A 25814-nucleotide genomic window follows, 5' to 3' on the forward strand; every position below is an offset into this window, starting at 1 on the left:
AGCACCCACGTAAAAAGCCAGGCATGGTTGCTGAAGCAACACCAGACATCCTTCCCTGGCCTCTGTGTGTCTGTGTGCCTTATTCACATACAGTAAACTCATAGACATACATACATGCACACAGCTCACATAACCATATATATAAGTACACATATATTATATACACATATAATTTTCTTTTTCAAGGCTGGGGTGAAACCAAAGGCTTTGAAAATACTAAGGAAGTATTCTACTACTGAGTGTACCCCATGACCTTGCTTGAAATCAAATGGAAAGTCCCAAAGGCTACAGTTTCCACAGGAGAAGCTGAAGGTGACATGAGCAGGAGGAACATTCTGGCACTATCCTCAGTGAAGGGAGAGACCACTGAGAGTGACAGCACTGGGACAGCCTTACAGGAAATAAGACCTTTATTGATTTTTCATAACAAAGCCACTGTCCTCCTACACACATGGAAATTAGACTTAGAACTAAAAAACTGCCAGAAAAACCTTCCTCCCCAGTTCAGGCCCCCACCTTTTTGCACTGACGCTTTAAGCAGTTGAAACATTAGCTCTCCCAACTCTGAGAAGTATTTCCTTACTGTTGAACAGCAGCAAGGAACTCGGGCAGGTCACGGAGAAGGCCTGGTCCGACCGCAACCAACAGCGCCCCAGATGTTTAGCAGCCCACCAATCCAGCCTGCCTCCACACCCTCCAAAGCCTGGAGACACAAGCTCAGGCAGCCACCTAGGGGCTGTCCCTTCCAGCTAAGCATTTCCGGATTCATCAGTCACGACTTGGGAGAAATGCCTGGGAATGGGGTGGAGTATGGTGGGGGCTCCCTTCCTCCACTAACTCAAGAGACAGAAACACCAGTAAGCAGCCTTTGACAGGAGCTGGCTCACAGACAAGGCTCAAGGGGGCCAGGCAGAGCCTGCTGCAGCGTTTGAGGGCTTCAGACTTCTGGTTGGTGAACTGGGATGCTCTGAGCATCAGGCTGAGGAGATTATTCTAAGTCCAGAAATGACTCAAAAGCTGTCCAGCCCTGAGATTTTTGTTTGTTATTGGTCTTTGAGACAGGGCCTCTGAGTAGCCCAGGCTGGACATGAACTCCAGATCCCCCTGCTGAGATGATAAGTGTGTACCCCCACACCTGGTTTCTCTGGTGCTAGGAATGGAACCCCCAACTTCAAACAAGCACTCTACCAACTCCACTCCCGTCTATGCACTGTTTGCTCATTAGTTTTCTTTCCTTTCTTTTTGTGAAACAAGGTCTTAAACAGACCAGGCTACTCAAATTCACTGTGTGTAGCCAAGGTAACCTTGAACTTCTGATCCTACCTCTACCTGTTCAGTGCACAGATGACTCATAACATCATGCTGTGTCAAGAAGTGATTTTATATGCATATACATATACATATTGTGGTGTGTGTGTGTGTGTGTGTGTGTGTGTGTGTATTTACGTGTGTGCCACAGAGCCCATGTAGAGATCAGAGGACAACTTTTGGCAGTTCCCAAAAACTCAGTTTGCTGAGCCATCTCACCTGACCTCAAGCACTCTTTATAAAAGTTCAAGGACAACCTGGGTTACAGTGCAAGACTTTGACTCCAAAACTAATCAATAAATAAATACAATAAAATGAAATGCTAGAAATAAATTTAAAAGCCCTGTTAAAGCAATAACAGACCAGGTGGTACCCCACACTTTTAATCCTGGCACTTGGGAGGCAGGGGCAGGGAGATCTCTGTGAGTTCCAGACCAGCTGGCTCTACACAGTGAAACACGGTTTCCAAAACCAAGCCACCACTCGCACTACACGGGGGACGAAAATAAAAAATTTAAAACCACAAGTTAGGTGGACTTTGCTTTGGGAGTGAAGCGATGGTTGCGCGACAGGGACGGGGAGAGGCACGCAGGTGCACGTGTGTAGCAGCCGCGTCCGGGTGGCACCCGAAGCTTGCACCCGAAGCGTCCACCCGGGTTCCAAAGGAAGGACACGCAGCGGGCTGAGGAAGATCAGGTCTGCGAGGCACGCATGTTGGGTGCGTAAGCGGCCACCTTGGCCTCACAGGGGTTGTCACTCTCAGGGCAGCTCGGTGTGAAATTAGGGTTCGGCCTGGCCGTGGGGACCCCGAGGACGCGCGAAACACAGGGTGTGTGAGGGGATCTGTCACCTCTCCACGCTCGCGACACTGCTGTCACAACGAAACGGCCCCATGCCGCGCTTCCTCCCAGCCCGGGCCGCGAGAACCCCGCCACCCCGCGTCGCCCCTTGGCGCCTGCACTCCTTGGGTCGCGCTCACCTGCCCGGACGCGTCGCCGCTGCTGCCGCTACTGCCTCAGCCGCCTCAGCCGCTGCAGCCCCGCCTCGCGCGGGCCCTAAGCTCGAGGCCGGGAGGGGCCCAGGCCCTGCCGCCATTGGTCACGCCCTGTCCAATCAGCGCTGGAGACGGCAAGAATTGGTAAGCATGGCACAGACGGGCATCCTTTTTAACCAATCGCTAAAGGAAGGGGCGAGGCTACATGGAGGGGCGGCCCTGGTTCTTCTGAGCGTTCTACACCGGGTACAAGGCGGAGAGGCCTGGTGGGGGGCGTTCAAGAATTGGAACCCGCAGAAAATGGGCAGAGCTTCCGGCCAATTGCCAAGGGGTATAGGCGGAGCTAAGAGGAAAGGCGGCTCTTGGTTTCTGAGAATTCGGGGCACAAGGAGACAGAAGCGAGGATTGGATTCTGCAGAAAACAAGCAACGCTTTGGGCCAATAACTGAAGGGAGGGGGCGGGGCCTGGAAACAGCCCTCTTAGCCAATCGCTGAAGAGCAAGGTCAGCGCTCTGAGTAAGCTGGCGCGCTGGGCAAGGGCGAAGCTCGAGGATCGGAGGGTGTAGCCCGGAGGGCAACGATGATTGACTGCGACACTAAAGATGTACAGGTCCTGGGACCAATCGCAGAAGCTGTAGGCGGTGCATCTTCCAGGGGTGGGCGCGCTAGGTACAGACCATAACTATCTTGTCTGCCCTGGATGATCTAGTATGTTCCGCGCAGACTCCTCAGGTTCCCATGGCGCTCAGAAGCTTTACTCTTTCCTGAATTTAGACTTTGACAGTTGAAACACTCTTGGTTAATTCTCAGCCCGTCCCTCCTTTACTGTTCCCCTGCCGATGATACAAAGGGCAGAAACTCAGATCACTCAGCCTTCCTCTGCTACTTGAGTTCATGTGCAAAACATGGGAAGCAAAAGTGCAATCCTGCTGACGTGATCTGACTTTCAGAAAGTGACGTCTCTGGGTCCAAGCTTTATCCTTTACGAGATCTTATGACATCCCTGTGTTTGTGGTAACTGGTGAATTAACCAAACAATAAATACAACCACATGTCAAAGGGAACACAGAGAGGTCAAGCTCTTTGACCAAGGTTACAGAGCACTTTAGCTGTTCAATTTGTATATTGAAGCTCTGAACCCCCTCAGAAAGGGTAGTAAGACAGTGGGGAACGGAGTGACCTGAGTTACTCAGTCTGCTCAAGCCTTGGACAGAGCAATCCTTAGGTTCAATCTTGCCTCCCTGACCCCTTTGTGGAAACAGAAGGAGCCAGCAAGATGGCTCAATGGGTAAATGTTAATCCTACAGATTCAAGGAGAAAGACCACCGACCCAAATCATGGCCAAGAAAATTAAAGCAAGCAATTAATTAAAGCAAGCTTGTGTACATGGGATGTCTCTTCCTAAAAACCAGACATCAATCAACATTGAAAGTGGGGAAAATACATTTGTTTTATTTGTTTTTGTTTTGAGACAGTGTCTCACTATGGAGCCCGGGTTGTCCTGGAACTCACTATGTAGACTAGACGTGCCTCAAAAACACAGTGATCTAACTGCCTCTGCCTCCCAATTGCAGGGATTCAAAGGAGAATGCCACTAGTTGGGTTAGAAGATTAGGTCTTTACAACTCAGGGTAGGGGTTTTCCAAATGAGGATCTGGCAGGCAAATAGGGTTACAGACGCAGAACATAGGGTAACAAGTTGGTCATAACACCCACGGGAAACAGAGACATTGTTGCAAGGTGGCCATAACAGGATAACAACCTTTGAAACTAAGACATGGTTTTTTATTTCCTGGAACAGGTAGTAGAAAGAACCATTTGTAATTAAGGTTACAGTGGGATATAGCCCATGTCCTGAGAAACAGAGATGTAATCATAAACAGGAATGAGCATGGTTTGTTTTACTATAAGATACCTTCAAACCCAAGATGGAAGCAGCCTGGGCCTTCAGAAAGGCTCTGACCTGGCCACCAGCCACAATGGCCTGCATTTAATATCCTAACCCACATGGTGGAAAGAGAAAACAGAGTCCCAAAAGTTGTTTTTTTTTTTTTTTACCTCTCCACATCCATGCTATGGCATGTTCATGCCCAAGGCCCTGCTGCCTCTCTGTGGAGCTGGGGACTATGAGCAGGCCCTGCAGTTGCCCACAGCTGAGGGACATACATCATCCTATGCTTCTTGTCCCCAGAACCATCTCTCTCTCTGACTTCCCAATAACATTTTCATAACTTTCCAGACATCAAGAAGACAGAAATGAACTCTTATTTCCCACATGTTTGGGTGGGGCCAGTAGAGATCAAGTTTAGCAGCAGAGGATCTTGGGAGGAAGCCAGGCTACGCTTAATATTACAGACTCAGGTTTCAGGGCTGTGTAAAGCCTTGAACTCTTCATCCACAACGTTAAAACGGGCAGGCTCACATCATGCAAGCCACTATCTGCAGGCCACTGTTGGGACTCCCCATAGACTAATTCACTGTAAACTTCCTGGCAAGGATGAGGATATTCTAAAGAGATGACTCAGAGGTTAAAACCACTCTGCTCTTGCAGAGAACCTGAGTTTAGTTCTCAGTACCCACATGACAGCTCACAACTGTCTGAAACTCCAGTTCCAGAGGATCTAATGTCCTCTTCTGGCCTCCACAGGTACCTGCACACACATTAATTCATAAATTCATAAATTCATGTAGGTATACATACATACACAAAGGAGGCATCTTTGCCCTTCCCTTACCTATCAGAATATTTAAACAAGGGCCTCCAAAACTTTAGATTTTCTCCAGGGACCAGGTGGTGGTGGCTTATGCCTTTAATCCCAGGACTCCGAAGACAAAGGCAGGCCGATGTCTATGAGTTCGAAGCCAGCCTGGTCTACAGAGTGAGGTCCTGGACAGCCAAGGCTATACAGATGTAGAGAAACCTTGCCCCGCCCCCTGACACCCACACAAAAAGAATTTCCCCAGGAACCTAAGCCTGATGCAGCCAACACTGAAGCTTAACTTGCCTCTGGCAAAGAGTCCACACAGTTCCAACATCCTGTCAGACTTGAGGAGAGCCTGAAGCTGAGCAAGCAAGGTGACAGTGACAAGCAAAGAGTCGTGGCCTGAAGAGGACCACTTAGCTGTTTCCAGATCCTGCCTTCTGTTCAAATATCACAACCTTGGGCTTGTGAGAATATGGCTCGGCTAGTAAAGGGGCATTGCCTCAAAGACTGACAACCTGAGTTCAATCCCTGGGCCCCACCGTGGAAGGAGAGAACTGACTTCTGAAAGTTGTCCTCTGACACCCCCCCACACACCAGCTGTGTTGTGTGAGGTGTATACTCACAATAAATTGAATACATACATAAATAAGTGTGATAAAAATGTAATCCTTCACCTTGTATCAGGACCCTGAAACTGGACTTGGGAATCAGCAGACCTCTTTACTCGCTCCTCTTCACTGTGCAGCCCTTCCCTGCCTGTTTGTCGGTGTGTGTACCCTGTGCAGAAGCAGAGAAGGAAGCTAGTGTCTTGCTGTCGAGCTCTCCACCATTTCCTGAATCGGGATCTCAAGGCTGCTCTGACAGCCAGTGAGTTCCCAACAGCCTACTGTTTGTACTCTCCTGGAGCAGCCTTACCATGACAACCATGTGCAGCCATGACCAGCGTTTTCATGCGGGAGCTGGGGCTGGGGAGCCAAAGCCTTTCATTTGCATAGCATAGCAAGCCATCTCTTAACCACCAATCCATCTTTTTCAGCCCATAGTGCCTTTGATGAGACAGGGTATCACTATGTAGCCGTGGCTGGCCTAGAGCTCATCACATAGACCAGGTTTGCCAGAAATGAATTCCTGTGACAGGGACCCACCTGCCTCTACTTCCCCAGACTAAGAGTGAAAGGCCTGCACTGCCATGCTATGCCTCCCATGTTTAATTTTGACACAGGATCTCATATAGCTTACACTGGGCTCAACTTGTTATGTATCCAAGGGTGATCTTGAATTCCTGATTCTCCTGCCTCCACCTCCTGAGTGCTGAGATGACAGCTGTGTGCCACCACGTCTGCTTTATGTGGTGCTGGGGATGGAACCCAGGATGTCACACATGCTAGGCGAGCAACAGGCCAACAGAGCCGGGAAGTGCCAAATGGGGTGTGCACCCAGCCTGAGACTTACTTGTGTCTTCTATTGGACCACTGGGGATGAGTGACTTGTTATGGCCACCAGAAGCCAGACTCTAACCCTAACAGCTCCAGCAACAATAGGGTCAGATGGCCAAGCAAAGAGGATGATGTCCCTGTCAGAGAACAGAGAGCCTCACTGTGGTCCTACCAGGCTTTGAGACAGAGAGAGGGAAAGAGGAGGGAGGGATGAGGGAGGGAGAGAGGGAGGGAAGAAGGAAAGCTCCCAGAAGACCTCATGGCACCCTACTGATGCCAAGTGAGGCAAGGGTCAGGCAATGGTCCAGCACTGAGCTGCCTCTGCCAGAGGCATCAGCGGGGTCTGGCATGGTAACAGCAGCAGTTGACACTCCATTATGGCTGCACAGTGTAGAGCACTTGGCCAGGCACCCAGCCTTTCTGCATGCCTGGACCCAGCCAAGACACTGTGTCCATTTCCCTCAGTTTCCTCTCCCTCTGGGAATCCCCCCAGGGGCATGTCTTCAGTCCACTGTTGGCCAGGGCCCAGGATCAACTGAAGCCAAAATGTCATCTGCCCAAGACTAGGGAAGGCAAACTTGGCAAAAGAAGAAGGTGGGGCAGGTGGGAAACCCAGGGCCTCAGTGCAGTGTGGCCTTTGGAACGGGTGCAAGTCTTTGTCTCATCTGGAAGATTGGGGAGGGGGTGTTTGTCTCGGAGATTTGTCAACAATGAAAATGGCAGAGCATGGCAGGGAATGCTGGGATCCCAGCACTTGGGAGGCAGAAGCAGGAGGATCTCCGAACTTGAGGCCGACCTGGTTTAAAGGGTAAGTTCCAGGAAGAAACCCTATCTCACACAAACAAACACACAAACAAACACACAAACAAAACAAACCTCAAACCAAACAAATAAAAATAAGGTCAGTGGCTGAGAGCACACATGGCTCTCCCAGCAGCCTCCGGTTCTGCTCCCAGCACACACATCAGGTGGCTCACAGACTGGACCTCCAGCTACACAGGCTTTGATGCCCTTAGCCTCTACACGTGTCTGCACACTGAATGAAAAGAGACAGACAGACAAGACAAGACAAGACAAGACAGACAAGACAGACAGGAAGGAAGGAAGGAAGGAAGGACTGCTCCCAGGTATGGTGGAGGAGAAGGTTTGTAGATATGAGGGAGAATGTAGCCAGCACAAGGACATCTGGCAAAGTTCAGAATGAATGTGACCCTAAGCCCAACCATGTGAGCAGAGAGGGGGAAGGAAACAAGAAAGGAACCCTTCCCCCAACAAGAATGTCCCAGTTATATAATGGCTGAGTTATATAGTGACCAGGAGCTTGGTGGAGAGGGAATCTCAGTCCAATGCCTGGGCTGCAGAGTTCAGGGTAGGGAATGAGGTATGCCAACCAGGAGGGCCCTATACTGTAACTGATAGGGACTGAGGGATGCTGGGAGAATTTGGTGCCTAGTTCTGCTTTGATATGTTAATGGGCTTGAGACCTAACACACACATATGCACATAATTAAAAAATAATAAAATTACTACTTTAAAAATCAAAATAAATCCAAAGCTTGTGAGGCAGAGGCAGGTGGATCTCTGTGAGTTTGGGCTATCCTGGTCTATATAGCAAGTCCTTGGCCAGCCAGGTCTACATGGTGAGACTCTGCCTCAATTTACGAAGGGAAGGGAAGGGAAGGGAAGGGAAGGGAAGGGAAGGGAAGGGAAGGGAAGGGAAGGGAAGGGAAGGGAAGGGAAGGGAAGGGAAGGGAAGGGAAGGGAAGGGAAGGGAAGGGAAGGGAAGGGAAGGGAAGGGAAGGGAAGGGAAGGGAAGGGAAGGGAAGGGAAGGGAAGGGAAGGGAAGGGAAGGGAAGGGAAGGGAAGGGAAGGGAAGGGAAGGGAAGGGAAGGGAAGGGAAGGGAAGGGAAGGGAAGGGAAGGGAAGGGAAGGGAAGGGAAGGGAAGGGAAGGGAAGGGAAGGGAAGGGAAGGGAATAGATTCCTGGCTGCAGATACCCTGAACACAGCCAGGGCAGGATGTCTTTGGATCCAGACTATGAGAGGCGATTTCATTCTTCTTTTGAGACTCAGAGGAGGCTACTTCTCCAGCAACACAGAGAAGCCAAACCAGACACACAGACTCTTGCAGTAGATCCCCCTTCAGCCCATCTCTCCATGTTATTAAAGACAGCAAGTGTTAAAGAGCAGAAGGGACCCTCCTCAGAGGAGGGGACACCTTGTAAGGGGTGTCCTCTGAGTTAGGACTCTCTGAGAACTAAGGCTATGACACAGCTAGCTAAGGCAGGGGAGGTGTAGGTCTGAGGTGTAAGGCGACATGGAGGTGGTGTCTCCAGCCCTTAGTGAGGCCCCCCAGGCCTGGCTCTACAGAGCAGCAGGCACAGTGCCCTGCGGGGCTGGCCCAGAGGAGGCTACTGGAGCTGCCTCATGGAGGCAACCACAAGGAATGGACAGACAAATATGGGAGGTCGCAAGCATGGCAACCTCTGCTGTTTCTCTAGCTCCATGAGATTCAATGCCCTCTTCTGGCTTCCATGTCTCCCCATACACATACTCATAAATAAAATTAAAACAAACACAAAACATCATCAACAACAAACTGGGTTGGCTGAAGAATAAGCAAAAGACTGAGGGGGAATGGTGTGAGGTAGGAGTCTGTGGGGTGCAAGCTGCAGTTTGGTTTTGAATGCAGGGCACAGGGAAGCCAGGGGTAGGCTGGGAATGTGATGGCATGAGAACCACAGAGTCAGCCCCTCCTGCAGTGTCCCTGCAAGTATCCCAGGAGCACCTATGCCCGAGGACTGAGGAACAGGGTTTGAAGTCTGCCCACAGTCACACACATCACTGACCCAGACAGCAAGTTATGCAATCTAGGCAGTATAGGACTAGGAGACCCTTCACCTACATCTTGTTGTGTCTGTCCCCTGAGAGTGGAGAAGGGCAAGGTGACCCAGTCCAAGGTTCATGTCCGTCCTTGAGCTGGCAGGGCCTCTCCCTGTCCATTGTGGGGAAGCTCAGACATCTGAGTGTCTGAGTTAGGATAACTCTCCTGCCATACCCCCCTACGCCCCACACATACACTTTGCAGAGCTGCCAGAAGTAACGGCTGGTTCCCATGGAAACTAAGAGCCTTCTGGGAAAGGCATACCTGGTCCAGACCTACCAGAGGGGGAAGGGAATATGAGACAGAGGCAGGAGGTTCTGAGGTTACTCTGAACCCCACGGGTCACAAAAGTTCAGGAGCAGCTAGCTGCTTAGGGACCTGCACAATGTTGGGTAGGTGGTGTGAGCATTTGAATTGGTGACAATGGTGTTATGTTTCACATTGGGGAAACTGAGGCTCAGACATGGACTGGGGCTGCTGTGAGGCAGCATTCCTAGGACAATGGGGCTGGAGCTGATGATCCCTATTCCTCTCCATGTCCAACACAACCCAGTGTTTCAGAAACAGAGAGGTTCCCACAAGTCAGGCTACCTGCTCTCAGCCACAGATCTCACTCAGAGCAGATAGACTGTCCTTGACCCCAGCCTCAGTGACCTATATAGACCAGGCTCTGGCCCAAATACCCCAGTGCCTGTAGCTACCTCAGGTGCCAAGTGCCTGCTCTCGATGAGGCTGTGGACACAGCACCAACAGAGCTATGAAGAGACCCCTTTAGCCTGCATTAGCAGGCTGCAATATCAAGGACCAGGGCCAGGGCAGACCCTGATGGATGAATCTGAAATCCCTGCCTCTACCAGCAGTGCCAGGAATTCTAGACCTATTTTACAGGTGAGAAAAATGAGAAGCTTTAAAATTACACTCACTTATTTATTTGTTTGTTTGTTTATTTAGCTAGCATGTATGTGTGCACCACAGCACACATACAGAGTTCAGAGGACAATTTGGAGGAGACACCTCCCTCCTCCCATCATGCGGATCTTGGGGAATCAGCCTTGGCTGAAGCACCTCTACCCAGGGGGCCTGCCCAAGGAGCAGGGTTATCAACTGCTTGGAGTGGTGCCCGGATTGCAGGCTGGCCCTGCTGGGACACCAGCTTGTGGAGGCCTCAAACTCCAGACAGAACACTGCAGTTCCATGTGCCCTTTGTCCCAAAGCTGCAGAGAGCAGCTGTGGTAGAAGGGACACTGGCAGTGGTGGGCCACCAGGTCATCACTGCTTCTGCCCTCCCCACCCCCTGCCCTGCTAGCACACTTGTGCTCTGGGTAGCATGGGAAGGAGGACAGAGAGGCAGGGCCCCATAGCCACCCACGTTCTGGAGTCAGAGTTCTCTGAGCTAAGGTCATAGAGCCAGGTCACCCTTCTTTCCTGTCCACAGTTCACGAAGCTCCACACGGCAGCCTAGGTCTCGCAATGCGGCCTTAGCCACATCTTCACAGTCTGGGTGAGCAGCTCGGGCTTGCAAAATGAGCTCCTCTGCCCCCAGGTCCAGGATGGGCTTGGAGAAGACTTGGCTGCGGGACACCAGGTTTCGGATCAGCATGCAAGCCTGTTTCTGGAAGACAGAGAGGCTATGACTAGGGGGAACAGCCTGGGTTAAGGTCCACTCCGACCTCCGTGTACTCCTCAGAACATGATGAGACAAATATTCAGTAGACAGCTACACTGGACCAGGCCAGACCCATGGTCCCATGTGACCTTCTCAGTTGCATGTCCCACATCTCCTAAGTGAACACTCAGGACAGAAACTTGGACCCAGACAGCCAGCTACCCATGTCCCCTGAGGCAGGCTTTGGAGATGGTGCACAGAGGACATGGATAGAGGATTCCAAAGTTTATTTCTCAATGAGTCACCCATCTGGGTTGGTTCCAGGATCCTTCATCTAGTTTTGTTTTTTGTTGTTTGTTTGTTTTGTGAGACAGGGTCTCTTTGTGTAGCCCTGGCTGTTTCGAAACTCACTAGGTAGATCAGGCTGGCCTTGTACTCAGAGATCTGCCCATCTGTGTTTCTCATGTACTGAAATTAAAGGTATGTACCATTACATCCAGCCCTCCTTTCATGGATTTTAAAATCACTGATGCACAGGCACCATCTTCCACAGCTGGGTCTGCAGAGACCAGGTTTTCATGCTCCATGGACTGTCCTCATGGCTGGGTGGCTCAGAACACCTGACACAATGGGGAAGCTGTGTGCATGATGATGTTTAGTAGTGACAGGTGGGGAAGGTGGCACACACTGAGGAGCCAGCACCTACTGGGCTGAAGACGTGGGACCCTGACCTCCACACATGCAGGAGCTATAGATCTAGAGCTTGTTTCAAAGGAAAGCTGGAGTTGGGCTGAGTCAGAGGTCTGTTGGTACAGTGTTTACGGAGCATGTACTAGGCCCTGGGGTCAGTCTCAATCCCGTGTGGTGGCACAGGCCTGTCACTCCAGCACTCACTGGGGAAGGCAAGAAGACTAGGCGGTGAAGGTTGTTCTTTTGGCAAAAAAGCTAGAGGCCAGTTTGCTGAGCTACTCTGTCTCAAAAAAAGAAAAAGGAAGAGGAAGAAGAGAAAGGGGATAAACATACAAAGAAGAAAACTTTAGGCACATGTGCTTGTGTGTGTGCATGTGTGTGTGTGTACTAAAGTCCTTGTGTATGAAAGTCCCCAGGCTGTCCTGTAGTGTAGGCTGGTCAGTCTTAAATTCATGTCTCTTGCGGGATTATAGCCACCACACCTGACTCAACATGCTTAGCTGATGAGAAGGAAAGGGCCCTGTGGGCACAGCCGCTTACTCACCTGGACACCAGCCTCCTGTGGATGCGCCTTCATGGCCTGCAGAGCAGCCAGCGCCCCGCCGCCCTCAATAATGACCCGGCTGTTGTCTGGCTTGCGAAGAGCTAGGACGCAGAGTGCGGCGCAGCTTTGCTCACACACCTGTGAGTGTGGACAGCCACTGAGACTCTGGGCAGACAGATCCCCTCCCCGTGAGTGTCAGCATGAGTCACTGCCCCAGCCTGGATATTCTGCACTTCCCTTCAGTGGGTCCTGCAGGCTTATGTGTCACAGCAGTGGTGGGTTGGGTACCCAGGGGGGGTGTAGCCTACCGTGGGGAACAGAAACTCCAGTCCTTCACCTAGCCTTGCTGTCAGTGAGGAGGCAGCCCCTGTAAATCTGGCCATTGTCCCGCCCATGTGTCTGAGGTGGGTACCTGGGGGCTGGCCAGGTGCCGAGTCATAGCAGCCACAATGGACTCCGTACCACCTGCCCGGACAATGGCATCCTTTACGTCGTCGTTGCCTGCGATAGCCCTCAGGGCACTGAGAACTTGCTTCACGAGGTCCTGTGTGGATGGAAGGTGAGATCACCCTGGCTTATGTGTTATCTGCAAGCCTCCTACTTGCTTGATGGTGGGAGAGGGCGCTAAACAAAGCATTCTGGCTGTTTCTCAGTTTGAACACATGTGACCACCCCAGGGTCACAGGCCTGCCTGGGACAACAGGATCATGACCCACCATACAGAGGAAGGGCAGGTTGGAGGAGGGCAGGCCAGGTCTAGTGATTTGCTGATCCACCTCACATGAGGTGGGCATCAGACACGGCTCAAGGAGAGCACTGAGCGGCCTGAGCTGAGGAAGTTATTCCCATGTCCTCACTCCTGCTCCCTGCTGGAGAGAGTGTACAGGTGGGGCCTGAGCAGCAGCTCAGGGAGTACTGTGTCTGCCTTGCACGCACAAGGCCCCAAGTTCTAGCACCCTGAACAACCACAGGAAACCTGGGCAAGGTAGCACACGTGGGTTAAATTAAAGCCAACTAAGATTACATGAGCCCTTTCAACCCTGTCTCCCTGTCTGTCCATCTCTCTTTCTCTCTCTCTCTTACATACATGCACATGCACACACACAGTGTGGTAGCTCATGCCCGCCATTCCAGGACTTGGAAGGCTGAAGCAGGAGAATTATAGTATCAAGCCCAGCCTGGGCTACAAAGACTGAAAAGTAAAAAGGGCTGTGGTGTGATTTGGTGGCAGTGGGCTTGCATGCAGGAGGTTCTAAGTCTCACCAATATAGGGAAACAAGAAAAAAGGAAAGAAAAACCAGCCAAAAGAACCACGACCCTAAGAGTGTGGGCAGGCCTTCTTCATTCAGACTTTCACCCTTGCCTCGATGGGGTCAGTCTGGCCAGCTGGCCTCAGGGGCCAGGAGCCCTGGGGAAAGAGGAAGACTCTGGGCTCCACCTGGTGGTCATTGCAGTCAGCCAGCAGGGTCACAAGGATGCCAAGGCCTCCGAGGTCTATAACCTCCTGGCAGAATTCATTCCGAACAGCCAGGCGGGATAGGGTGCTGCAGAGTTCGCTCAGGACCCCTGGGTTGTCAGAGAATGCTGTGCAGAGGAAAGAAGTGAGAATTAGAGCTGGGAGGGACCAGGGACAAGCAGCTTTGTAGATAGGAGCCTGTCAGTCTCCGCAGAACTTCCCACTTCACAGGCTGGCTGCAGTCATCCAATAAGCCCATGGGAGAATTAGCCCCTGGCTGGGCCTACCATGCCCCATGCCAGCAGCTACAGAAATTGACAGCACAGTGGCAAATAACTGCCAGACATGTTCCTGGAATCCCCTAAGCAAAGAAGTTAAAGGTTGGGCATTGTGTACACCTTAATCCCCTGCACTCGGGAGGCAGGGACAGGGGAATCTTTGTGAGTTCCAGGACAGCCTGGCCCACATAGCAAGCTCCAGACCCTCATCGTGAGACACAAAGAAAGGTAGGAAGGAAACCAAACAACCCGGGCAAGGCTTCTGACATAACTTTGAGGCTCCTGTCTGAAGTTTTCCACACACCACAGGAAGCTGGTGAGGAACACATGCAGACCAACCGGCGAAGTCCCGGCGGTGATGATCAGCAGTTACCATTTATAGGATCACCATGGCACTTGCTACCTGTGCCCACTTGGCATCCTCTTTTCCCTGCACAGGTTGATCTGAACAGGCTTTAAGTAATGAGAAGATGTGGTGGCTGCAGGTGGTCCATCCAATCAGGTAAAGGCTTTGTTTGGTAAGTGGGACATTGAGGTTTCTCGGTGGAGAAAGTGTCTGGGGACTGCTGGGAATCTCTGGTCTGCCCTAGGGCCTTCATACTACCAGAATGTGAGCCATTCTCTTTAAATAACTACTTAGGGGCTGAGGAGCAGCTTAGAGCCAGGGCCTGGGCTCAGCACAGAGTAGTTTGTGCTTAACATGAAGCACACTCTGTGCTGGGTCCCACTGCAGCACTAGGAAGCAAAGGACAAGGCAGACAAGGCTCCGACGTTTGCACTCCCGCTCTATTTCTAATTAGCCTAATTCAAGCTGCCACAAACAAGCCCATTCTTCAAGAAGCTGACTGGCTTTACAGATGGTCAGGCCTCATTTCTCAGCCACTCTGTGGTACAGAACAGGGCCTGAGAAAGGCTTTCCTATCTCTCAGATGAGTGGAGATCCCATGCATAGGCCTGCTACAGAGCTGGAGCCACAGGGCAGGCTGGGAACTTATCCTCCCAGCTGAGAACCATGCCATCCTCTAACCACCCACCATCCTCTTCCCAGGGCTGCTCCTACCTCTGGCAGCCTCAATGAGCACCTTCAGGCCTTTGTTCTCCTGAACAATCATCTTGGCGTGCTCATGGGCATGGCCAAAGGGCACTCGGATATCATCATCAAAGGTCATGACCCGCAAGGCCCAGCAGGCCTCCCTGACCACATCGGCGTGCTGGCCATGCTGTGTAATAGCCGCTGTGAGCAGGGGCAACACGCCAGCTTTCACCAAGTCCTGCCGATTCTGTTCGTGCTTTAGGCAGACATGGCGCACGCAGCGAATCCCACAGCACGTGAGTTCAGTGTTGGCGGCATTCTGTGCTAGCGTGGCCACGAGAAGATGCAAGCCCTGGGCATCCAGGAGGTCAGGCTGGCCATCAGTCAGCACTGCCAGAGCATTGAGAGCCTGGAGCAGAAGACCCTGGTTGCTAGTGGCAGCCAGCTGCCAGGCAGCCAGGAGGATTGGGTAGGCTCCCTTCTGGGCTGCCAGGTAGCGGCTGGCCTTCTGCTGCTTGCACTGGTCACAGAAGCGGACAAGGTGGGCTGACACCTCCTGGAGCCGAGAGCCAGTCAGGGACTCCTGCAGATCGTTAAGGGCCTGTGGAGAATGTCACAGTATTAGTTGCTGTTGATAGGTTCAGCACCACAGGCAGTCTCAACCCAGAATCTGGGCCCAGGATGGAAGATAGGGCCAGATCCATCTGGACATTTCTACACCTATACTGATATTTTAAGATACCTATACTATTATTTTAAGAAAGAATCTTTTTTTAAGTGTGTGTGTGTGTGTGTGTGTGTGTATAATACTCTCAGAAAAGGAGGTAGAATCCACTGGAGCTGGAGTCACAAGCTGTTGTGAGGTACCATGTGGATACTAGGAATTGAACCTGAGCCCTCAGTAAGAGCAGCATTCATAACTGCTGAGCCATCTCTTCAATACCAACATAGGGGCTTGATTTATAGCCCAGGCTGGCCTTGAAATTATGTTGTCTAAGCTGGCCTTGAACTCATAGGAAAACTCCTGCAAGAGTGTCTGGAGTGCAGGGACCCCAGCTATGAGCCATTATATATGTATAATCACCCTATTTTAAAAAAAAAACAAAAACTTTTATGAGTGTTATTTTATGTGTATGGGTGTTTTGCCTGCATGTCTATCCAAGAACTGAACCACTTAAAGTGCTTGACACCAGGGCTGGAGAGATGGCTCAGCAGTTAAGGCACTAACTGTTCTTCTAGAGGTCCTGAGTTCAATTCCCAGCAACCACATGGTGGATCACAACCATCTGTAATGGGATCTGACGCCCTCTTCTGGTGTGTCTGAAGACAGCTATAGTGTACTTATATATATAAAATAAATAAAATCTTTTTTAAAAAATCTTAAAAAAAAAAAAAAGGTGCTTGACATCAGAGGAGGCCAAAAGAGGGTGTCACATCCCCTGGGACTGGAGTGTCACATCCCTTGGGACTGGGGTTACAGATGGTTAATAAGCAGCTGTGTGGATGCTGGGAACTGAACCCAGATCCTCTGTAAAAGCAGTCAGTGTTCTTAACTGCTGAGCCAGCTCTCCAGTGCCTGTATTTTTCTCTTTTTTTTTTTTTTTTTTTTTTGAGACAGGGTTTCTCTGTATAGCCCTAGCTATCCTGGAACTCACTCTGTAGACCAGGCTGGCCTTGAACTCAGAAATTCGTCTGCCTCTGCCTCCCAAGTGCTGGGATTAAAGGCCTGTATTTTTCTAAAAACAAAAAGGAATTATTTATTTATTTATTTATTTTATGTATATGAGTGTTCTGTCTGCATGTACATCTGCACACCAGGAAAAGGCACCAAATCCCATTACAGATGGTTGTGAGCCACCATGTGGTTGCTAGGAATTGAACTCAGGACCTCTAGAAGAACAGTCAGTGCTCTTAACCACTGAGCCATCTCTCCAGCCCTGTCCCTGCATTTTTAAGTACTGTGGATTGAACCTGGAGGTCCATGCAAAATAGGAACCTCTGAGTCACATATATCCTCTGCCCTTAGTTTTTTTTTTTACTTTTCTTTTTTTTTTTTTTAGAAAGGTGGAAATCATTTTTTTAAGATTTATTTATTTTTTTATTATATATAACTACACTGTAGCTGTCTTCAGACACTCCAGAAGAGGGAGTCAGATCTCATTTTGGATGGTTGTGAGCCACCATGTGGTTGCTGGGATTTGAACTTCGGACCTTCGGAAGAGCAGTCGGGTGCTCTTACCCACTGAGCCATCTCACCAGCCCTTTACTTTTCATTAAAACGTTTTTTTAAGTCTGTCTGTCTCTGTCTCTGTGTGATGGTTTATATATTCTTGGACCAGGGAATGGCACCAATTAGAGGTGTGGCCTTATTGGAATAGGTGTGGCCTGATTGGAGTAGGTATCTCACTGTAGGCGTGGGCTTAAGACCCTCACCCTAGTTGCCTAGAAGTCAGTCTTCCACTAGCAGCCTTCAGATGAAAATGTAGAACTCTCAGCTACATGCCTGCACCATGCCTGCCTAGATGCTGCCATGCTCCCATCTTGATGATAATGGACTAAACCTCTGAACATGTAAGCCAGCCCCAAATAAATGTTTTTTTATAAGACTTGCCTTAGTCATGGTGTCTGGTCACAGCAGTAAAACCCTAACTAAGACACTCTGTCTCTCAATCTGTCTGTCTGTCTGTCTCTGTCTCTCTGTCTCTCTGTCTCTCTGTCTCTGTCTCTCTCTCTCTCTCTCTCACACACACACACACACACACACACACACACACACACACACACACACACACCACGGCATGCATAAAGACAGCAAAGGACAACTCATGGGCATAAGTCTCTCCTTCGACCACATGAGTCCTGGTGATAAAACTCAGATCATAGACTTGGTGGCAAACTCCCTTTCCTGCTGAGCCCTCTCATCAGCCCCACTCTTTCTTTTTTCAGTAGAACTGAGGCTGAAGCCAGGCCCTGCATGATAGACATGTGCTCAATCACTGGCACACACCTGTAGTTTCAGAAGCCTTGACTGTAAGGCCACTCACTACAGAGCTGGGTTTACACTCAAGTGAAGTGAGAAAAGGCAACCTTACTTCTGTCAACTTTTAGTATTTGCTGTATCAAAAAATCAGAAAGTGAGCTCTTTCATGTGGCACTTATGATGACATGTAGAGAAGTGCCGGCCATCTCCGTGGCTCTGCTAAGCAACTGCACAAGTGAGTAAAGGCATGCTGGAGTCTAACTCTAACTGCAAGAAGAAGCCCCAGGCAAACAGACAAAGAGCAGCAGACAAACTGCCCTGCTGAGCCCAGCTGGAGAGCATTAGAAACACTTCAATGGCTGCTGCGGGGCTGTTGTACAGTGTAACTGATCAGACTGCTTCTGGAGGAAGAAGACCTCTTGCTCAGACTCGCCCATTTGGACAGCTCCCTCTCTTCCACTCCACAGATATTACCTGCACAGGGAAGCCCCATTACACACAGGCTTCCCAGATGCAACTCCAAACTATCAGAGGGAATTATACTAAATAATACTAAAACAAGAGCCAGCCAGTCTAGGTGGCATGACTTTAGGATATACCCTAATGTGAACCAAAGTTAAGTCCAGCGTTACAACCAGTCTGATAAAGGGAGGTTCAGTAGAAACCAGCAGCCTGGCCGGGGGTGGGGGGATGGGAGGTAGGGGGTAGGGAGTGGGGTGTTGGTTCAAATTCAGCTACCAGAACAGGCAAAGACATTTGTTGGCCAGCCCTGCCCAAACCAGCCTCAGAAACCTGGCAGAGCATGCAAGAGTAGAATGGAACATTAAAGAAACCAAGGGGCAGACTGAAGAGATGGCTCAGATGGTTAAAAGCACTGACTGCTCTTCCAGAGGTCCTGAGTTCAATTCCCAGCAACCACAAGGTGGCTCACAACCATCTGTAATAGAATCCAATGCCCTCTTCTGGTGTGTCTGAAGACAGCTATATTGTACTCATACATAAAATAAAGAAATCTTTAAAAAAAGAAAAAAAAATTAAGCCAGGGGGCCAGGGAGGTGGCTCAGGGGTACAGTGCTTCCTACACAGGGCTAATGACCTCGGTTCAATCCCCAAGACCTACAAAGGGGAAGGATGTAACACTCTGACCTCCATATGTGCACCTCAGCATGTGCGCCCCCCCCCAGTTAGAATTTTGCTATTGTTGAAATAGGATTATATTATGTGGCCCTGACTAGCTTGGACTCAACAAACCTCCTGAAAGGGTGGGGGTAGGGCACATATTCAAAGCATGTGTCATTGTTTCTATAAAAGTCAAGTCTGGGAGGGGGCTGGGTGGGGGCCGTGAGCACTTGCTGTGTAAGTACAGACCTGTTTAGATCCCCAGAACCCACATAAAGCTGGGCCAGAGACCCTTGATGTGCATGTGCCCGTGACTTGGGCAGTGAAATCATGTAGGTACTTGTATGTCTCAAACATCCTCCAAGTGGCTCAGCTGTCCCGCAGAGGCTGTGCTGCCCTCACATGAATTTGGAACACATGGCTGTAGACTTCCACTGGTCACAAGCTGGACAGACCACTAACATTCAGATACTGACTTCTGCCATATGGAACACAGGGAAGAGACACCCACCCCTGCAGTCTGTTCCACCAAGGTGGTGGAGACGGAGGCTCCTACCTGAAGGACACTATGTGTGGGCTCCTGAAGGCCATCCAGTGATACTTTCGGTATTGTCTTCACAATGTTGCTCAGATCAACCCCTGCAGAGAGGAAGATGGGACAGTGCTGGAGTCAAGTGACAACTATCCTTCCTCAAGTCCCCCAGGCAGGAGGTCCCTGCTGGGGGCCTTCCTTCCAGGGTTCTTCCCAGTATTACCCAGCCACAAGCTACAAGCAAGGCCATGCCACAGATGCTGTCTCTGAATAGTGAAGTTGCAGCTCTTACCTGCAGAAAGATGGGAAGGGGACCCCATGGAGCCTTTCTCTTGGAACTCACAGCCCTACCGGTCCCTTTTAGATCCTGCCTCCTGAGGCCTCAAAGACATCCTCTCTGTGATAAGTATTTCATGCATGCATGCATGCGTGTGTATGTGTGACTTAGGAGAATTTTGTTTTGTTTTTTGTTTTATTTTGTTTTGTTTTTGAGACAGAATCAATGTAGCCCACGCTGGCCTTGAACTCACTATGTAGCCCAGGCTACCTCAAACTTATAGAGCTCTACCTTCTTACATCTCCCAAATTCTGGGGTAACGAGAGTGTGGTTAAGGTGTTTTTTCAGGTAGTCTTGTTATGAAGCCCAGAATGACCTAAAATTCACAGTAACCCTCCTACCTCAGCTTCCCAAGTCCTGGCTCAGCAGGCAGTGTTGATGAGCACTTATTTCCCCACAGTAGGAAACAGAGGCAGAAAGACCAGCATATCTGATACTAGTTAGCTACATAATGAGCTAAGAGGTTAGCCTAGGCTATATGATCCAGTCTTGAAACAAATAAATAAACAAAACCCAGTAACAAAGATAAAGAAGAGTTGGGAATCATAGGCTTGAGCTCCTGTCCTGACTTCTCTCAGTGACGGACTGCAGCGTGGACGTGTAAGCCGGATAAACCCTGTCCTTCCCAGCTGCTTCCTGCTCGTGATGATCACCACAGCAACAGACATCCTAAGATGCCTGATGGTAGGGGAGCACAGCTTTGAGCCCAGCACTCAGTAGGCAGAGGCAAGTGGATCTCTAGGAGTTCCAGGCCTACCTGGTCTACAGAGAAAATTCCAGAATAGCCAGAGCCACACAGAGAAACCCTGTCTTGAAAAACCACAAAAAAGACATGCACACCCCCAAAAACTCAAATACACCTCTTTATGGCTTGCTTTTTACGTGGGTTTTGGATCAAACTCAAGGCAAACTCAGCAAGTATTTTAGCAAGTGAGTTACCTCTCCAGTCACGTTCCCAGTGTTACCTGATTGTCCTCTAGGGCACGCATTTATTTGTGTGTCCTAGAGGCAGGGCCTTGTCTTTCTTCCCTTCTGGCTGGCTTCACTGGGCCCACATTCAGAGTGAGGCATAGACGGGAATGGGCTTGCCGATGCTGAGCGCCTTGTCTCTAAGGGCCTGCTGCACGTGTGCTCACTCATCCTGAGCCTCTGCTCCTGCCAAGTGGCTCAAGGTCTCCAAACCCTGCCATTGCCACCACCACCTCTCAGCAGCCCTACCACCCACGGTCCTCCATGACTTTCATGACTGACTCCTGGACACGGCATATGCCATGTGGCGTTGTGGCTGAGGACTGCCATGCCTTTTTTATTTTGAGGTGAAATGGGATGCTGGTGACAAGATGGAGACAGGCAGCAGGGGCGAGGTCAACAGCACGTCACTACTGTGTTAGGCTGAGGGCTGTGGCCTCTAAGAGCCAGTACTGAAGTCACTGCCCTACCTTGTGATTCAAACTGCTCCACAGCCTCTCGAATGGCCTCCTCAGTGCCCATCTCAAACTCCTCAATGTTCTCCCGCACTGCAGCATCAAAGGTTTCCTGGGTGATGCGCTTGGAAGCCATCACTGCCTGTTGAGTGGAAAGGAACATTTGGTTAGGGGACAGCAGGCAACTGGGAGTCTTCTACCTTAGTAATCCCAGCCCAAGGGAGGGCAGAGACACAAGGCTCCTGGCCAGGAGGAGACCAGTCTGGACTACATAATGAGACACTATCTCAAAAAGTTGATGGGGCTGGTGAGATGGCTCAGCGGGTAAGAGCACCCGACTGCTCTTCCGAAGGTCCAGAGTTCAAATCCCAGCAACCACATGGTGGCTCACAACCATCTGTAACGACATCTGACGCCCTCTTCTGGTGTGTCTGAAGACAGCTACAGTGTACTTACATGTAATAAATAAATCTAAAAAAAAAAAAAAAGTTGAAGAGATAAAAGAAAAAGGCCAACTGGATAGCTCTGTGGGTAAAGCCTTGCTACCAAGCCTCAGGACCTAAGTTTAGTCTTAAGAACAAACACGGTAGAGCCTGGACTCCTGAAAGTTGTCTTCTTACTTGTGTATGCAGGCTGGTGCATTTGCATGCCCACAATTATAATATGAATAAAACTTAAATAAAAAAAAAGAAAGAAGAAATGGGCACTTAGGGCACTGTCTACCAGGCCCCAAATAACTATGAGACTGCTCTTCCCATCTACTATACCTGATCTATCTGCACAAGAGCTTAGGCCTGCCATCCCAGCATTGGGGAGCAGAGAGGCAGGTGGATATCTGGGAGTTCAAGACCAGCCTCATCCACATTCAGTTCTAATCCAGACAAAGCTACACAGTGAGACCCTAACCCAAAACAAACAAGACAAAGGCAAACAAACAAACAAAAAAAATCCAGGCTATGTGAACCCTGGTCTCAGTAAGCAATCCACCAAGATGAGGGAAACAGGTGGTATTCGATTAAATATCAAGGCATAAACAAAATACAACAGATGTCAGTGTTACTTGGCAGTGGGGGTTGGTGCCCAGGGTCTCACTCATGGTAGCATGTTCCCTACCAAGCCTGATTGTTCTACAACACTATTTTATTTAACTTTATTTAAATTGCATTTTATCCACTTGCAAGTGTTGGCTTGCATTTGCTGTGTCACAGGCAAAGAACAGTCTGCAGCTCTCTTCAACATGGAGATCCTGGGGGTTGAACTCAGGTCCTCGAGCTTGGCAGCAAGCACCTTAGCTGCTGAGCCATCTCACTGAGCTGAGCACTATTTTCTACTGCACAGTCCATAGCCAACATTATCAAAGTTTTCTGATGCTCTTCTTTACAACAGTCTAGAATCACGAATCGGGTGTGGTGGCATGCAACTGTCATCTCAGCAGCAGAAGGCTTGGGGCAGAAGGATGGGGAATTCAAGGGTACAAGAGATTGTCCAGACAACAAAAACAAAAATTCCAACCCTGAAGCTCACAAAGCCATAGGAGAAAATTGACTCCCACAAGTCCTCTGATCTTACATGAAGGACACAGTATAAATGACACATCAATGTATAAAGATCAAATTTGTAAAAGCCACACTCTGGTTAGGGCTTTATGGTACAAGCCTGTGATCTCCAGCCCCAAGCCAGCCTAGGCTACAGAGTGAGACCCTGTGTGGAAGGAACGAGTGTAAAAGCTGAGGTGCTGGGAAAAAAGTGTTCAGTCAGCAGGTGAAGGTGTGCCGCTCCATCATCACAACTTGAGTTCAGTTTCAGCACTCACATCTGGTAGTTCACAACTTGTGCATACATGTAAACACACAATAGTCATGATGATGTTAAATAATATTGATAACAAATAATTTATTAATAATAATAGTTATTAAAGCACAAATGAAGCAGAGGCAGGCTAACCTCTGAACTGGAGGCCAGCACAGTCTACAGTGCAAGTTCCTGGACAGCCAGGACGACACGGAGAAATCCTGGCTTGAAAAACAACAACAAAACAAGAAACACTGATACCAGAACAACGGAGGCAGAAATGGTAGACCTCTGTGAGTTTCTGGCCAGCCTGATCTACACAGTGAGACCCTCCTGACCCCCTCCCCCGTCTTGCCCCTCAAGTAAACAAAACCTGTCTAGGTCAAGCAGCCTTACTGTCACATGAAATAATCCCGTTTTTGTTTTTTATGTTAGGGATTCATGTAGACCTGACTGACCTTGAACTCCTGATTTCCAGTCTCCAAACAACCCCCTGGCTCATCAGTTGTTTTTGAGGCAGTGTCTGGTCTTGTAGCCCAGACTGGTATCAAACTCGCAGCAATCCTTCTGCCTCTGCTTCTTGAGTGCACCACAACGCCTGTTCTTTCTTTTGGCTGTTTTTATTCTGAAATATGGGCTGGCTACATAGCCAAAGCCGGTCTAGAACTCATCAATCCTTCTGTCTCCCTAAAGCAGTCATGACAGGTGCAGCAACCACGCCCGCTCCATCACTACTACATGAACAGCAACACCAGCGTCCCCTGAACCAGAGTCACACTGTCTTGAACCTCTTGTACTCCTGGCTCCACTGCCTAGAATGCGGCCGACCCTGTAGCAGGTGCTCAGGTGCACACAGGCGCAGCGCGAATGAATAAAATGAATGAAAGAACCTGCACAAGAAAGGCGAAGCATTTGCTTCCCAAGTATCTCTGGGACGATTCTCTCCTTCCCCCAAACCAAGTCCGCGAGAGTCGTGCAAACACCACCACCCCGACCCCGCGGCGCCCACTCCCCACTGCGCCAGCCACAAGCACAGGCGGCCGGTGCTCCTCACCGGGTCTACGCAGCCACGTGGGGAAAGGGTGGGGCTCGCAGCTGTCACCCGAGACTTTGCCTTTGGCTCCTTCGAGCCACCATATAAGCGCAAGCGCAGAGGCGCCGCCTCGCCTCGGCGTCCCTCCTTCAGCCGAGAGGCTCCTTTCCGGGGCAACGAGGGCGACCGCGAGCACAGGTAAAGCGAAGGGAGCCACAGAATACGCGTGGGCCTGAGACTCTTGCAGTACTCTCAATGCTACTCCTAGGTGTCGCTTCCCCTCAAAAGAGATAGTTTTCACCTAGGTAGACTCGGCCCTGAGAAGTGAGCAGCGCGCCTGCGCGAAAGAGCGAAGATGGCTGCCCTCGACGCTTGCGCATGAGGACCTAGGCGGTGGCAGCCAGCGCCTGCGCACCAAGGCAAGGCAGAGGCTTGCGCCTGCGCGACGCGGCGCTGCGGAAACCGTTGGCTCATTTGCATCTCCCCGCCTCGCCAGGCGGTGGATAAGGGGCCCGAGGCGGCGGCGGCAGCGGCGGGGGCGGCACCGCACGCGGCAGGCTCCGGGTGAGGCCCGGGCCCTGGAGACCTGGGAGGGCTGGCCCGGGGTGGGAAGGACTCTGGGTGTCTCTAGGGCGAGCGCGCTCCTCCAGCCTGTCTGGCGGGTCCATTCATTACGCTTGAGCCCTCAGTCGGCCGGGCGAGTTGGGCGTAACGGCGAGCGGGCTTCGGGCCTCCAGCTGCCGGGAACCACTGCAGCCTCCGAGTCTGCCAGTACCATAGACGGGGAAACGGAGGTGCAGACAGATTAGGTACCTTGATTAAATTTCAGGATCAGCTGACCCGGAGGAGTCCCTGCTCTTAAATGACAGAGAACAAGGGGCGTCCTATCGCTTTCCCAGGGTGTGGGGAAACGGGGTGATGGTTATAGAAATGACCAGAAGGGAGGTTTACCTCTTGAAGTTGGAAGTGTCATAAGGAAGGCTGTCACTGATATGTATGCTGCCTTATTTTTTTTTAACATTCAGAAAGTGCCCTCACAATGAATGCCCTGTTGGTCAGGCTCAACATTAGGATGCCTGACCTAGTGGTTCACTTCTTCAAGTCTGCTTTTCTCCCGTGTGTGAACATTTTTTTCTTTCATTCCTTTTTTCTTTCTTTCTTTTTCTTTTTCTTTTTTTTTTTTTTTTTTTTTAAGGCAGGGTCTCAAACTGATTATGATGGCTCACCCCTATAATCCCAGTTCCCAGGAGGCAGAGACAGGGTGGATTTTCCTTTCAATGCCAACCTTAGTGTGTATGTATGTGTGTGTGTGCACACACAAAGTTTGAGGCCAACCAGAGGTGTGTAAGGAGATCATTTGGAATCTCTCCTACTCAACCATGCTACCAAAAAAAAAAAAAAAAAAAAAGTAAATAAAACTAAAAAGATTGGGTCTGCAGAACCTGGCAGTGCACACTGGCAATCCTAGTTCTTGGAAGGCAAAAGCAGGAGGATCAGAGGTTTAGTGCTCATGCCAAAGTGGGCTACTCTGTTGTAGTTGCAAAAAATCCAAACAACAACAAAACAAAACCCTCATGCACACACAAAACTGGGTCTTGCTATGTAGCCTAGGCTGGTCTGGAATAAACTAGGTAGCTCACACAGGTTTTAAACCTGCAAACCTGTT

At 50.2% G+C, this 25814-nt stretch overlaps 3 protein-coding genes across 18 annotated transcripts in view; 1 reads left to right on the forward strand and 2 right to left on the reverse strand.

The window, feature by feature from the left end:
* Slc25a42 (solute carrier family 25, member 42) overlaps positions 1 to 2341 on the reverse strand; it is a 27942-nt gene extending 25601 nt beyond the window's left edge. Inside the window, exon 1 of the mRNA NM_001007570.2 lies at positions 2288 to 2341. The gene's annotated coding sequence lies outside the window, so the exon portion shown is untranslated. The remainder of the gene's footprint in view (positions 1 to 2287) is intronic.
* A 7890-nt stretch (positions 2342 to 10231) lies between these two features.
* Armc6 (armadillo repeat containing 6) lies at positions 10232 to 24506 on the reverse strand. Of its 7 annotated transcripts, none has more exons than XM_011242332.3 (8): positions 24170 to 24506; positions 21340 to 21466; positions 19588 to 19670; positions 14960 to 15533; positions 13529 to 13749; positions 12578 to 12709; positions 12166 to 12303; positions 10232 to 10937 (listed from the first exon to the last, which is right to left on the reverse strand). In XM_011242332.3, exons 2-8 carry the CDS (start codon positions 21458 to 21460, stop codon positions 10725 to 10727), a joined length of 1482 nt encoding a protein of 493 aa, XP_011240634.1. In that variant the 5' UTR covers positions 21461 to 21466; positions 24170 to 24506; the 3' UTR covers positions 10232 to 10724. The 7 variants fall into 7 exon arrangements, with proteins under 7 accessions (XP_011240634.1, XP_030099702.1, XP_030099701.1 ...); XM_030243842.1 differs by having other exon boundaries at positions 13604 to 13749; positions 23574 to 24208; XM_030243841.1 differs by having other exon boundaries at positions 13604 to 13749; positions 24006 to 24192.
* The window catches only part of Sugp2 (SURP and G patch domain containing 2), a 28918-nt gene continuing 27351 nt past the window's right edge, over positions 24248 to 25814 (forward strand). For 4 of the 10 annotated variants that reach the window (NR_165051.1, NR_165052.1, NM_172755.4 and 1 more), the window contains exon 1: positions 24265 to 24712. The gene's annotated coding sequence lies outside the window, so the exon portion shown is untranslated. Of the gene's footprint in view, positions 24958 to 25814 lie in introns of all 10 variants that reach the window. The other 6 variants (XM_006509647.3, XM_006509648.2, XM_006509650.2 and 3 more) reach the window with 4 other exon arrangements.

Source organism: Mus musculus, chromosome 8, assembly GCF_000001635.26.
Source record: "Mus musculus strain C57BL/6J chromosome 8, GRCm38.p6 C57BL/6J".
Taxonomy (NCBI): domain Eukaryota; kingdom Metazoa; phylum Chordata; class Mammalia; order Rodentia; family Muridae; genus Mus; species Mus musculus.

Bases quoted from the DNA above. Each gene is read 5' to 3' on its own strand.
- Armc6 (XM_011242332.3), bottom strand. From the start codon at position 21,460: ATGGCTTCCAAGCGCATCACCCAGGAAACCTTTGATGCTGCAGTGCGG. The intron at 15,534-19,587 runs GTAGGAGCCTCC...CATTCTCCACAG, and splicing joins CCACACATAGTGTCCTTCAG to GCCCTTAACGATCTGCAGGA. The intron at 13,750-14,959 runs GTAGGAGCAGCC...TCCTCTGCACAG, and splicing joins GCTCATTGAGGCTGCCAGAG to CATTCTCTGACAACCCAGGG.